The 14,823-nt window shown below is 38.9% G+C and overlaps 1 protein-coding gene across 6 annotated transcripts in view; it reads right to left on the bottom strand.

Moving 5' to 3' along the window:
• SIPA1L2 (signal induced proliferation associated 1 like 2) overlaps nucleotides 1-14,823 on the bottom strand; it is a 96,173-nt gene that overhangs the window by 45,292 nt on the left and 36,058 nt on the right. For 4 of the 6 annotated variants that reach the window (XM_048486093.1, XM_048486122.1, XM_048486103.1 and 1 more), the window contains exons 7-9: nucleotides 13,419-13,496; nucleotides 6,077-6,234; nucleotides 3,071-3,647 (exon numbers count right to left, since the gene is read on the bottom strand). In XM_048486093.1, coding sequence (XP_048342050.1) covers nucleotides 3,071-3,647; nucleotides 6,077-6,234; nucleotides 13,419-13,496 — 813 coding nt within the window. The remainder of the gene's footprint in view (nucleotides 1-3,070; nucleotides 3,648-6,076; nucleotides 6,235-13,418; nucleotides 13,497-14,823) is intronic. The other 2 variants (XM_048486112.1, XM_048486141.1) reach the window with 1 other exon arrangement.

Genomic DNA, 14,823 nt, shown 5'->3' with positions numbered 1-14,823 from the left:
GTTTTTAAATTTTCATGTTTTTAAATAATGTGGGAAAATTTGAATCTATAGTTCTACTGTGAAAAACTTTTAAAGGAAAAACACACAAAAATACTCATAAAAATTATGAAGAAAGAGTAATAAATTTAGATATTCAGCTAAACTGAACAACAAAATTGAACTTTTTGATAAGGCTGCAATTCTATGCACATTTATCACAGAATAAGCCCGATAAGTCAGCATGAGTTATTCCAAGGAAATATGCACCTATCTACTCATACATGAGTCGAGTTTTTCAGCACATTTTTTGCGCTGAAAAAGCCCCCCTCGACTTATACACGAGTCAGGTGTATTTTAAAAAATATTTTAGGGTTTTTAATTTGTCGGCCGCCAGGGGGCGCAGTTTTTAGGCTAGCGACACCTAAATTTTAGGGTATCATGAGGTGACACTCCTGATGATACCAGCCAAGTTTGGTAAAGTTTGGCTCAGGGGGTCCAAAGTTATGGACCCCCAAAGGGGGAGCCCCCATCCCTCATTGTTTCCAATGGGAGCTAATAGTAGATGGGGCTACATTTTGAGGGTCCATAACTTTGGACCCCTTGAACCAAACTTCACTAAACCTGGGTGGTATCATCAGGATAATCTCTTGCTGATACCAGCCAGGTTTGGTAATGTTTGGCTCAGGGGATCCAAAGTTATTCCTCAAAGTGGGTGTTCTCATCCCCTACTGTTTCCAATGGAAGCTAATAGTAGATGGACCCCTTTTGAGAGTCCATAACTTTCGACCCCCAGAACCAAACTTCACCAAACCTGGCTGGTAGCATCAGGAGGGTCTCCTAAAGATACTCTGCTAACATAAACATTCCTCCCCTGACAGGTTTTGTGAATGTTCCTTCTAAAATGACACCTGCCATGTGCAATTTTAAAAATATGTACACTAAAAATAATGAACTATTCTTTTAAAAAGCAGGGTAGTTTTGAGTCCCAGTGAACAGGCATGTTCATTCCAGTTTTTATTCTAAGATACATTGTTTAAAACCCTTCCTTACAAAAAAGCTAAGGTTTTTGTACTTTTAAAGTTATTGTTGATACCATATTGTTCTTGTTGACCCTCTTTTCCACTTACAGAGCTAGTTTACTGTTTTTCTTTGAAATAAATATTCAAACACATCTAACCTACTGATGCCTCAATTAATGTAATTTTATTGGTATCTATTTTTATTTTTGAAATTTACCAGCAGCTGCTGCATTTCCCACCCTCAACTTATACATGAGTCAATAAGTTTTCCCATTTTTTTGTGGTAAAATTAGGTGCCTCGACTTATATGCGAGTCGACTTATACACGAATATATACGATATACGATTAAGCTGAAGATGTATACAACCATATATAAAATTAGTTATCGTGAAATTATAACATTTACACATCATTACATTACAATATACATGATTGAAAATTACCAGTGACTGAATGATCCATAGCTTCTGATTCAGAACTTTCATTTCATGCTTTACCGATTTCAGAAAAAAGAATCTTTGCATGAACAGAAATAAATTTTGCAACTGTCATGTTATTGGTGGCTGATTTATTTGTGTGACTGTGTATGTGTGTGCATGATATTCCTCTGTTTATTTCATTTGATCAAAAGATTACATGAGAAACAGGGTAGATCTAGAATTGTCAACATATTGGGAAATTCTTGGACATTTAGAGGTGGAGTCTGGGGATGGTGGGGTTGTGGAGAGGAGGAACCTCCAGGGATTATAATGCCATAGAGTCTATTCCAAAAACCAGCTATTTTCTCCAGGCAAATTGACCTCTGTTGTCTGGAGATCGATTGTAATTCCAAGAGCTCTCCATGCCCCACCTGGAGTCTGACAACCCTAAGTAAATCCAAGGCTATACTGAACAATGGCAAAATCATACATACTGTCTTTCAGATGGTACTCCTAGACCAAATAGCAAAAGATGTTTTATGCTTTGTAGTATTTTGGTTACAATATCAAAGAGGATCTTGTTACGAGGGTTTGATTTGAGACAGAGGAATAAAAGTTCAGTACTTGACCCATCACAGCTTTTCACTTGTTTAGTCCAATGCACATTTTGCCTATAGGGTTGCCTGGGTGGTACCTGAAGTTCTTCCAGGATTACAACTAATCTCCAGATTGCACAGATCAGTTTATCTGGAGAAAATGGAAGCCTTGGAGAGTCGACTCTATGGCATCGTACCCCTTTCAGCTCCCTCCCCTCCCCAAACTCCACCCTTCCCAAGCACTGTTCCAGGTCTGAGTTGGTAACCCCAGTTTTGATAAAATAATTTTCCAAAGATACTTCATGACCAATTTTGGCAAAACTGGTTGATTCACAAAGAAGGAAGGAGAAAGAACCTATAGCTGGTAAGCTATCCTGAATGTGTAGGGGCTAGGTCTACTTCAAAGAAGAAGAGCATTTGACAATTTCTCCAGAGACGGTGTATTTACACTTCAAACATGAAAAAAACGAGAGCAGAAAAAAGTCCAAGTCATTAATTAGGCAAACTGAAAGAGACAGTTAGTGAACACATTTATCTTACATACCCTGTTTTCCCGAAAATAAGACCTATCCCGAAAATAAGACCTAGCATGATTTTTTGGGATTTTTGGCGGATGCTTGAAATATAAGCCCTACTCCAAAAATAAGCCCTAGTTACAGATTCCCCAGCATTGCTAATCTGGTCACGTGGGGGGTACAAAATCATGGAAAAAAAATAAGACATCCCCTGAAAATAAGCCCTAATGAAAATTTTGGAGCAAAAATTAATATAACCCTGTCTTATTTTCAGGGAAACTTAGACTCCTTCACAAAGCAGTGTGGAAATCTGCACAATTCATACCTACGTACAACCTGTCAACACCACAGTAATTTCTTTCACGGTAGAAAGTTCTCAAGTTTCCAACTTAAGCTTGTAAAGAAGATCTATTTGGACAAGTCAGTTAAACTGTGATTTCCAAATTCTACAGTCAAGTATTACATTTGTCCATCTCTCTATGTATATTTAACATTAGTAGTAACTTCTGAAATAGACTACACTAAAATAAACCATACTTACTTCTAGTCTTTGAACCACTTCTCTGATATCATCAGCACAGTTATCAAGTGCAGACAGAAGAACGCATTCTCCTCTTTCATAGAAGATTTTAACACTCATTAACCCAGACGTCCATCCAATGACATCTCTACAGGAGCAGTTGAACACAACATTTTTTGATTCCTTTTCAATCAACACAATAAACTCATTTGAGATACCAAGGAGACATTCAATGTCAAGACACTGACCAAAATCCCGTGCCATAACATTCCATATCACTGCTCCAACACTGAATAAGTGGGCATCCTTTCTTGCTTTAACTCGCTCTTTTTTTTTTGCTCCCAGAGTGATAAAACTAAATTTGACTGATGTGTCTACTGTTGCTGTAGTCACAAAATTTTCTGCAAGGTCTTTCAGATACTCTTGTCGTGTTCTGGTGGCCATGGCCCGAAATTTTTCTGATTTGTGTGCTGCATTTTCCGCATTAATAACTTTGGCTAAAAGGAAGTCCCGGAAGACTGCTGATTTGGGGAAAGTAACTCCTTTGGGGATTGGCGGCCCAAATGGTGGTACATCTTTTGATCTTGAAACGCCAACACTAGGATTGAAAATAAAAGGAACATGAAAAAGAAAGATTGTTTTATAAAAGATTCATGACCTGAAAAACATCTGTTTATACATCAGTTAAAATACTCTTCAAAAGGTGCAGCTTTTGGCATTTTGTGTTCAATCCTAAAACGTGCTGAATCACCAAAAACTGTTAAATGTGGGCACATTTTCTGTTGTACAAACACATTATAAAATGAGATATTACAGATTCATAAACATCTATATCAGCAAACTGCCTATCAGGATCCTTGGCTGTAAAAAGTGCAATGCAACCATTTGTAAAAACAAACAGCATAAGCTTTCATGAACCAGAGTCTAATTCTTCAGGTAGATATTTTATACATGGGTAAGAAAAACAAGCAAACAGAAGGGTTAATGAGCCATGAAATACAGGAAGCAGACATTGAAGTATAACCATGTAAAATTCAAGTTTTATTTTTAAAAAAACTAATCAGACCGTTCACTAGTTATGCTGAGTTGATCAGCATCTGTTATGGGTGCAGTTTTCTGTGTTATGCTGTATGCTCAGAATGACAACTGGTAGTATCTTCGAGACCGCATCACCCCATACGTCCCTACGCGGCCTCTCTGATCGCCGGAGGCCAATCTACTGGTGGTCCCTGGCCCCTCGGCGATGCGGCTGGCCTCCACACGGGCCAGGACCTTTACAGCCCTGGCCCCGGCCTGGTGGAACGCTCTTCCTCCAGCTGTCCGGGCCCTGCGGGACCTTGGTGAGTTCCGCAGGGCCTGTAAGACGGAGCTGTTCCGCCGGGCCTTTGGAGGAACCAGCCGCTAATGGTGCCCCTTCCTTGGCCCTTAACATCTGGGCTGCTAATCATCTAATGAGACTCGCCATGCCTCCCTTTACCATGGGGAGGGAGGGATTTTATATTATTGGAACGCTGGACGCCACCTTACATCTTGAATCTAAATTTAAAATTTAAATTTTGAGTTTTATCTTGGGTATATGCATTGGGAAATTTTATCACTGCTTTTAAATGTTTATTTAATTATACTGTATTTTATATGCTGTACACCGCCCAGAGCCCTTCGGGGATGGGGCGGTATAAAAGTCTAATAAAATAAATAAATAAAATAAATAGTCTTATATTACATTAATACTACAGTGGTTTCCCGAAGTGGTCAGATTTACAGTATGGCCACAAGCAATGTTTCTGATTCATTATGGCCAACTTACAACCGACTCATGTTCCTCCACCTTTCTCTACTGCCTGAGTAGTACACACACTGGTGTTACCATTCTCCAGGTGACAGCTGGAGATTTCCCACTTTTACAACTGTGATCAGTTCTCCTGGAGAAAATGGCTGCTTCAGAAGGTGGTCTCTGAGGCATTGTACCCCACTGAAGTCTGTCCCTTCCCCAAACCCCATCTTCCTCAGGCTTTACCCCTAAAATATCCAGGTACTTCCCAACCTGGAGCTGATTCCTAACAAACAAACAAACACACGCGCACACACGCACTGAGGGAGAGTTTTCCCATTTATGTATAATGAACTTCAATATTTAACAACAGGGTTAGGCTTCTGATCAGTTAATTTGGTTGTTCAGTTCACTTTGAGTAGCATGGTTCTCAGAGTAATGAGTGAATACCAACTTCATACCTGCGAGACCGTCTGACCCCATATGTCCCAAATAGGCCTCTGCGTTCTGCAGAGGCCAATTTGCTGGTAGTCCCCTGCCCCTCATCGATACGGCTGGCCTCTACCCGGGCCAGGGCCTTTACAGCCCTGGCCCCGTCCTGGTGGAATGCTTTACCATCTGCTGTCCGGGCCCTGCGGGACCTTGGTGAGTTCCGCAGGGCCTGTAAGACCGAGTTATTCCACCGGGGCCTTTGGGGATGCCAGCCGCAGACTGCCTGCCCCCCCTGGAGCCCCCACGACAGTTTTACCATCTTCAACATTGCCTGATCGCTGATACCATCCATTTTTGGGCAATGCTGGCCCTCCTGGCCTTTGGGTTGGGCGCCATCTGTGCATGCCTCTGGGCATGTATTTTTATTTGTAATTTTTGGAATTGCTGCTATAATGTATTTTAATGAATTTTAATGTTTTATCATTATATTGTATTTATGAGACCTTATATTGTATTTGTTTTATGTCTCATTGTACACCGCCCAGAGCCCTTCGGGGGTTGGGTGGTTTATTAAGTCTAATAAAATAATAATAATAATAATAATAATAATAATAATAATAATAATAATAATAATAATAATAATAATAATAATAATAATAATAATAATAACAACAACAACAACTACTTCCAATGGCACTGCAGAAACTCTTAGCCCAGAATAATATTGTGAAATTCCTAAATGTATTAATCACTGACATTTTTAAATGCATAAAGTTGCATAGGCAAAGACAAACAGAAAATCTCAACAAGAAATCTGTACTTACCTATAGCACACGTTTTCTGTGCAAGGATTGTGGACTTTAACAATGACAAATACATGTTGAAAATGAGAACGGATATTTTTTGGAGTAAAAGGAAGTGCTCCAGGCTCTTGGAAGACAATGGTAACAATGTCATTTCCTATATGCCTTTTCCTTAGAAGCTAAACGCAAACAATAAGCATTAAAATAGTTAATTCTGATTACAATTAATTTCATCTATATCTACTGGAAAAAAACAATTAAAGTAGAAGTCTTTTTTAAAAAAATCAATACTTATAAACTATACCTGAAGGAAGCTGAATTAGAACATGGCACATAAGATACTTAGCCACAATACATTTTATTGTCATTCATTCCACATTTAAAAGCACAGCTCTCAATTTTTAGACAGTTCTTTATTTAAATCATCAACTTTTCACAAAGTCCAGTCTAGTACACATATCTTCAAATATGCAGAACAAAGCTGTTATCAGGGCACTTTTGCACATGCAGAATAATTCACTTTCAATCCACTTTTACAATTGTTTGCAAGTGGATTTTGCTATTTCGCACAGTAAAGTCCAGCAGCAAAGTGCATTGAAAGTGGATTGAAAGTACATTATTCTGTATGTGCAAAAGTGCCCTTATGGTTTGGCCCACTGTAAAGCATGCATCAAAAATAGGCTTACTGCCTACCAATTATTTTCTACTATCTAATTTCTTGAGGCAACAATATATTGTTTCTACACCTAAAGCAAATTCTTAACATCTGTAACAAAACAATTTACTCCCTTAAAATAGCTGATGATTACCAGGCAATTGCATTTGGATAAAGCAGTGGAAAAAGACAAGGATCTACAGATTCCTGTGCTATGCATACCAGGCTTCTCTGGTTTCCCTTCCAACTGCAGTTACTCACAGCATTATAGAAACCAACAGACTTTCAGGAATTTTGTTATGATGTTGTATACCGAATCCTTATACAAAGGAGGTCTCAGATGCTCTAGTGCACATGAAAAAGGCCTGCATCTGATCCTTGAATATATGCTTATTCTACACATTTGCATTAGTAATAAAGAAACTATACAGGAAATTGCTATTGATTATAAAAGCACTTTGAATTAGATATTGAAAATTGATTACTGAATTCCATATTGGCTTGGACCCTACTGGAAATATCTGGTGAAACAGTTACTTTCTTGCTTTACTCTATTGTTGTTGGGGGACAGGAAAGTCCGAGGAACAGCAAGAAGGGGGAATGTGAGATTGACTGTGGGAGGGGGCAAAGTGCAAAATATTCATACTTCCCATTTCATTTATGAAATCCTTTATGGGATTCCAGCTATTGCATTACTTCCTTAGGTAGAATGACCTACTAACATGGTACCTGATTTAGGCCACTGTTTTGGAACAGAGATGGCACTAGTCACCCTGGTGAACAATTTATGTGTAAGTCAGGATAGGTGCAATGTCTCTTTGTTGACTTTTTTATTTTACAGCAGCATTTGATATGGTGGATCATTCAGTTCTGCTGAACCACTTGGAACATGACATCAATTTTGAAATGTGTAGTGATCCAGTTATTCTGATCAATGGAGTAGTCAATGGAGATGCCTATTCAACTTGATGGAAATTGTTGTGCAGAGTGTTCCAGAAGTTCATCCTCTCAGTGATACTAGCTTATATCTACTACCAAGGTGTAAATACATTTTTCTAGAGCTTTGGGGCTGCATCTCATAAAAATGCTGGTTGGCATCTATATTTCATTAACTAAGCAACCTAAAGCAGCTCCCTCTCCCGGACGTCATGTTCAGGTGGCTAAATGGTAACAATCTGAATCCAAACACGGCAGAAGTGATGATGGCTGTAAAGTCTGAGGGGAAGCAGAAAAGAGTATCGAAAGGCGCTGCTGGCAATTTTATCATCTGTCAGGGAAGTGCAATACACAGCCATGATGAGGAAGAGTCAAACCTGAACAGCTCTTGATGCTACGTGTTGAAAATATTCCACATTTGAAATCATGGTTGAATTGTACAAACTACAAATGGATTTCACCTACCAATGTGAATGAAATGGTTGAGATAATGTGTCACAATGTTCTGAGTACAGTAGTGAGAGATCAAAGAAACTGTTTATTACAGTGTAATTACTGATGAGACCACGGATATCACCACACAAGAACAGGTTTCATTTTGCTTCTGCATTGCTACAGAATATATGTTTGTGGAGGATTTTATGAAACTGAATCCACCACTGCTGCAACTCTCTTTTCTGTTTTGAAAGATATACTCTGTTGCTTTGATCATTCTCTTGACAGATGTTGGGGCCAATGCTATCATGAGGCTTTGAATATTGCTGGACATCTTAATGGAGTGCAGGCTCTTATAAAGGTTAAGGAGCCAAAGGCACTATATGCTCATTGTTTTGCACATGTTGTGAACTTAGTGGTACAAGGATGTGTCAGAAAATGTTAGTATATGTAGAAATTTTCTGAGTGAGTTACCTGACATGATCACCACAGCGCATGAGTGCACTGACATGCTTCACATGCTGAATTTCTTCACAGTTCAGAGACCGAATGAACACTGTAGGACTTCTCAGTGAAGCGTTCCAAGCAACTGTTGAATGAGGGCTGCTATATGTGGTCAATTGTTCCTCTTGTGCCATGGCTTCACTTATCACCCTGAGAAGGCACACTTGGCTGAGATCAGTTGCCAGACCACAAGAACCCAGAGTCTAGGACCTACCATTTGAGGACTCCCAACTGTACTTCACAAAGACGGATGATACCTCGGCAGACAATGAAATGTCTTGGTGTCACAGTGCAATCTCCTCAACACTGTTAAGTCTCACTACATGCTTCACCATCCTATCATCAATCCCAGCAATATCTGAGGTACACTCTCTCACAGGGCTCATCTAAATGGTCTTTTCAACCCCAGACCCAGTCCAGGTGCAGAACTTCCAGAGCCGAGTCCAAGCCAACTCAGTTGCAATCCCCTAAGGATCGGTGGCAGGGACAACAGTCTCTATGCTGACTAGCTTGACCATTCTTCCTGGATAGACTGGTTCCCTTTTACGAGAAATGGAATTCTATCACATCTGATTCTTAGGTGTTATCTATTCTGTGACATGGTTATGAACTAAATGGCCCCTTTGTACTGCTCCAATTTCTGTGGAGATTCTTTTTGCAAAAGGAAGTCATACAACCAGTCCTTTGAATAATGGGTTCTATTCTAGATATTTCCTAGTTGCAAAAAGGGATGGGGGAGTTAGGCCCATTCTGGACCTGAGAATGAGTAAATTTGTTAATGTTAAAAGGTTTGGGATAAAAAGCATGAACATGTGCATGGAATATTCTTTGCCAGTGTTCTCTCTGGGCTGCACACAGGCAAAAGGAAATTTTTAAAAGGTCTCTGATCCACATTCCCCCTTCCCCCCCGTTCATGCAGATGGGCTTTCTCATTGCTTCAAGAGACAGCGCCCAGGCCGCCATTTTAGGAATTGTCCTTTTCTTCAATAGATACCACCATCTCATCATTTTTCAATTGAAGTGGAAACTGATGAAAACTGCTGTTGCAGTTAACCCCTTATTGAACAGAAAGTCATCTTACGTATTTTGGGGCTGGTTGTTAAGCTGTTTGTGATTTTATTGTGCTTTTATTAGATTTGTACTGAATATATTTGAGACACTGCTGTTAGCCACCCTGTCGGGCTTTGGCTGAAATAGCCCCACCATTTACCACCATGAAAAAAATTTCTGTTCTCAGTCAAGAATACATAGACCCATCCCACAGCAAAAGCAACACAGCAGCAAGCAAGCAAACAAAGCCATTTCAACAAGGAAACATAATAATAAAACAAATAATAAAACACTCACACACAATTGTGCATTGTACACACAGAGAATTCAAGACAGCCTAGGATTTAGAAAGGGATGAAGATAGCTTTGGAATAGTTTTAGGATGTGGCAATAATTGCCTGTCCTGAAGTGAAGAACTCCAAAATAGCAGAGACCTGGTGCCAGAACTGTTCAATGCCAAAGAAGAAACAATGCACTGGAAACAATGCAACTGAATAAGTGTTAGTTCACAAGACACTGTGGCAAAAAGGGGTCTTAATATAGGAAAATCTGCCTCTCAGGCAATGAGGAGGAAGGAACCATTTGGCTTGTCTCCATAGAAGTACAAAGTCATGGAAAATGGTGGCTATACTGGGTACACTGAGTACTGACCAATACATCAGGTGTAAGACTGATGCTAGGGCTATTCAATTGAAAAGGAGTCCAGTTTGATATGTTAAATATTTTCCAGAATTCCAAATCTCTCAGGCACAGGACAGGTAATGATTGATTGATGGAAGGGGGAAGATGCAAATAGATCTAGGCGTCTTGAAGCTGGCACGACCCGTTATGAGGCTGAGCCTAGGTGCCATCTCCAGGCTGTTTGCCCCTGACTTGTGAATGGCTGGCTTTTCCTATTAGACAAACCTTTTTTCTTTACTAAGATGCAGGCTAGGAACTGTAAAAACAACTCCAAGCAAGCTTCTATTTCCTCAAATACATTTGAGCAGGCTTTGAATTGAGTTCTTCCTGTTGCACATCTTCTTAGGTATTTGTATGCTAGCAGAGTTTTATACTATTTGGTTTACTTACACCTCAGGTGTATGCTGCTGAGCTGTGAGGGTTGTACTGTTTAGTTTTAAAAATTCTTTGTTTTAAATTTTTACTGTTTGGGTCCGAGACACCTCAAGAAGTTTTTGTTGCATATAAATCTCCTAACTGGATTTAAAAAAACAACCACCTGTCAGCTGGGAGTGCCCCTAAAGACCCCCTCCCCAATTTTCACAGGTTTTAGCTATACAACCCTTTTCTTGTGAACTCACACATAAACAAATAATCTCTCTCCAAACTGCAGCCACTGACACTACGTTCCTTCTAAATCACCCCAGACACCCTTGCTTCACCCTGGTTGGAAAGTTCTTCTCTTCACAGACAAATCAGCTATGCCACACAGTCCAAAACAAGTGCCTTTTTCTGGTTTTCTGTGGCATGAAGCTATGGGAAACCAGGAGGGTTTTATTTACTGCAGAGTGGAAGTTTTGCCAGTTTTGCCTATGGATACAGCAGGAAGGTAGGGCAGTTCTGTGCCTCAGCTGCCATTGTAACGGAGTCCCTCATGTGACTTTGTCAATATGGTCTGGCATTAGTTGTCTCAGGGAGGGGCTCAGACCGCGCCCCCAGCAAAATCCTGGGGCAGCTCAAGCCCCCCCCCCCCAGTAGTTGACACCTATGCTTATAGGTGGCTGAGATAGAATCTCTCTGAGCTTTATTTAAGAAAGAAAGGGTAAGAATAATTTAATTAAATAAATGATATTGCAGAAAGAACTAAGAAGTTCTGCAATCCCAACATACTACAGTGTCATCATGTTTAATTCAGACAAAACAGTTAACACACTAGGATTCCAAAATCAGGATAAAATGTCAACAAATATGCAAGCCAAAAACTTCCAAGGCTTAGAATTACTGTGAGCTGCTTTCTTTAAAGACAAACCATGATTTGTTATTGCATCTGAAAAAAACCTGGGTTATTTGTTGCATTCTATGCCACTTTATTTTCCAACTAATGAATCATCCATATTTTCCACTGAATTTCTCTTTGTTACCATCTTCACGTTTCAGATAAGTTTAATCTAATTTTTTTACCTCTCTAACATACTTTGAGCCATAACTGAACATTTAACCAAGAACAGCAGAAATTTTCAGTTTAGTACACAGGCCACTGTTCATTTATTCTATAATTTTCCTGTACTCTGTCAGCAGGACGATAAACTTAGTAAATTAACCTCAGTGTTAAAAACATGCATTTAGAAATAAGATCCACTAGAAACTATCCAAACACTGTCCAGCAAATGAGAAGCCTTCTTCCAACATAAGGAGTCTTCCTCCAACATAAGTGGTTCCTCATGCAGTGGAAGCTGAACCTCTCTACTCATTTATGCTGATCTTACTTCTAATTAACAATGCAGTGTTAAGGAAAGGCCTACCCTTCAAAGTCCATTGGCTTCAATTGATTTAGAAAAGTGGTATTCTCCATAGGATTGGTCTGTAGATATTTTAGGATTGCAATCTAAACATATTTAAATGATTTCATAAATGGTGATGTAACATTTTATTATATTAATAAGACTTCACCATAAAAGAATGTATGGTTAATACTTTTCATTTATTTATTTATATCCTAGTTTTTTCACCTATGGGTCCCCAAAGCAGCTCACAGTATCATTCTCCATTCTTCTATTTTCTCACAATAACCACCCTGTGAGGTAGGTTAGGATGAGGGAATATGTCTGGCCCAAGGTCATCCAGTGAGATTCTCTGGAAGAAAGGGGAATTTGAACTCATGTCTCTCAGGATTCTAGTCCAACACTCTATTCACTGTGCCAGGTCAGCTCTTGATTATGAAAAGGTTAGAGAAACAGAATCTATACTATTTTTAGAAGCCTGCACTGGATTTGAACAATCTCATCTAAAGACTTTAACTCATCTATCTGGCTGCTTGTACCTTAAAATGCAGCATGCTCAAGGCTAAATGAAACAGTTCCTTCTGTGCCTATGGACATTTGAAATTGGGTTTATTAGCCTTAAGTTCAAGGTCATTATCCATTTGGTTATTTCTTTTTGGAATATAAGAAGGTATAATAGTTAAATCTTTAATTCAAATGTTTCTAAGCTGCTTTACTACAGGTGCACTGATACTTATTGGCTATCTAATGCTCTAATAATCTATTTTTGGTGAACCTCAACTATTTATTTAAGCTTAAAGCAAGAACACAATCTTGTAATAAATCCATATCTTTCTTCATTCAATTTAATAGTGGAATATAAATAAACATCACAAGGAACCTATCAAACTTATTTTACTTTAGCCATAAATAAGTGGTTTTATAAGAAATGTAAATTATAACTTGTTAATACTGACAAATATAAACATCACATATTTCTATCAGACCTGATTAAAATTGGGCTCATTCCAAATATTACCACAGTGGTTTATCTTATCATTACGACAATAATTCATTTTATTTAAATCGGGTAAAATTGGATTGGGAGAACAGATCTGTATTAATCAGGCCTGATCAAAGAAAACAAAACAAATGACATAAGAGTGAAGGGAAATCTTGCAAGGAAACGATCTGAAAAGTGTTTATAAGGGTAAAGGTTCAACAGGGGAGGCCTTTAAATATGATTTATAAGGAAAGCCAATACAAGGAGGTGGTACAGGCCACAACAGAGTGGGTAGTGCTCTCCATCAGAGCATTGAATGAAGGCTCTCCACTCTATATGGCAGCCAAAGTGAAAAATTACCTTAGTGTTTGGATCTCCTGTTGGCTCTAAAACTAGAGGGATGTCCTGATCAGTGACCAAGCAGGGCGTAGTTATTTCCTAGAAAAAGCAACAAACAGTTCTGGTGTGCCCTATTTCTGGCTCATAGGTTAGTGGATTCTAACAAATGCTTAGTTCTTGCTCATTGGACATAGTGCTGATAAAGGATTACAAACTGCCTATAGAAAAAATGTGCTTTGTCCCTTTAACAGAGGCTTGATGGGATTACCAGAAAATGCTATTTACTTGAAAAGCTTCAGTTGACCATTTCCACATATTAAGCCTACATTAAATGGGACAGCACACTTTCCCCAAACCTGCTGGCAACCCTTTGCTCGTGATAAGTGGCTATATACCTTGGATGTAGATGGATGTATAAACTTTACTTCATTGCAACACAGGCTTGTAGATGTCATTTGAATCTACAGCCGCACTCAGACATCACAACAAACTGCTGCCTGTAATAAGCACAAAGACAGCTTATTCATGTGCTCCTGCCTGTCCCTTCCTTGTGTTCCAAGCATGACTGAAGATTTTTAATTTGTTATGCTATCCAAATGTAGGTGTTGAGGAAAATAGAACTTGTTTGCTCTCCACTAATTGGGATTTTGGAATCTGAAATAATCAAGCCTTCACTTGAGTTCTGTGCATGAAAAGAGGAGTGAGGAAGACAGAAGGTAGTGTACAAGCATGACAACAAAGTTGCAAGCATGCCTGTAACAGACAAAAAAGAGATTTGAAGTGATGTCTGAATGCAGCCTATCATAGGAAGTTACCACCACTTGGCTATATGGATGAAATAAGACGTGCCTTACAGGCAAAGCAAAATTTCTATACCATGTTGCTGGTTAAGTCTGTCCTTGAAGACATCAGTAACTACATTTGTAATGCTGAACTTCATGTGAGCTTCAGAGAGAAAAAAATATTTCATGTGGATTTTTTCCAGTTTATCAAGATGACAATGAATAGAGAAGCTAAACATCCATTAGCTATTATTTCTACACATTAAGGCTGGCTAAATGTGGTCACTTGAGTGTGCTTATTACATTTTATGGAGAAGTGTCCATGCTGTGAAGTACTGCTGGTATCCAGCATCATTTTAAAAAATAATGTGGTGGGTCTTCATATCTCAGTTGTATTTGAATTTGGAAAACTGCCACATTATTTTCATCCCAAGGAAGCCATAGAACATAGTGTGATGCTACTGCTAAAAATACCAAGACTATCAAAGATACAAAGACTGATGAGTGTTTACCAAAACATTATGGAAGGGTATGGTTGCTACTGGGAAAATAATGGAATTAGAGCTGAAATATTTTGACAATAAACCAAGAACAGCGTTTATTTTCTCTAGAGAGGAAAACACATAAGGGAATAGTGGGAAAAG

Source organism: Sphaerodactylus townsendi, linkage group LG01, assembly GCF_021028975.2.
Source record: "Sphaerodactylus townsendi isolate TG3544 linkage group LG01, MPM_Stown_v2.3, whole genome shotgun sequence".
In the NCBI taxonomy this organism is placed as follows: Eukaryota; Metazoa; Chordata; class Lepidosauria; order Squamata; family Sphaerodactylidae; genus Sphaerodactylus; species Sphaerodactylus townsendi.
This window is presented reverse-complemented; position numbering and strand designations above follow the sequence as displayed.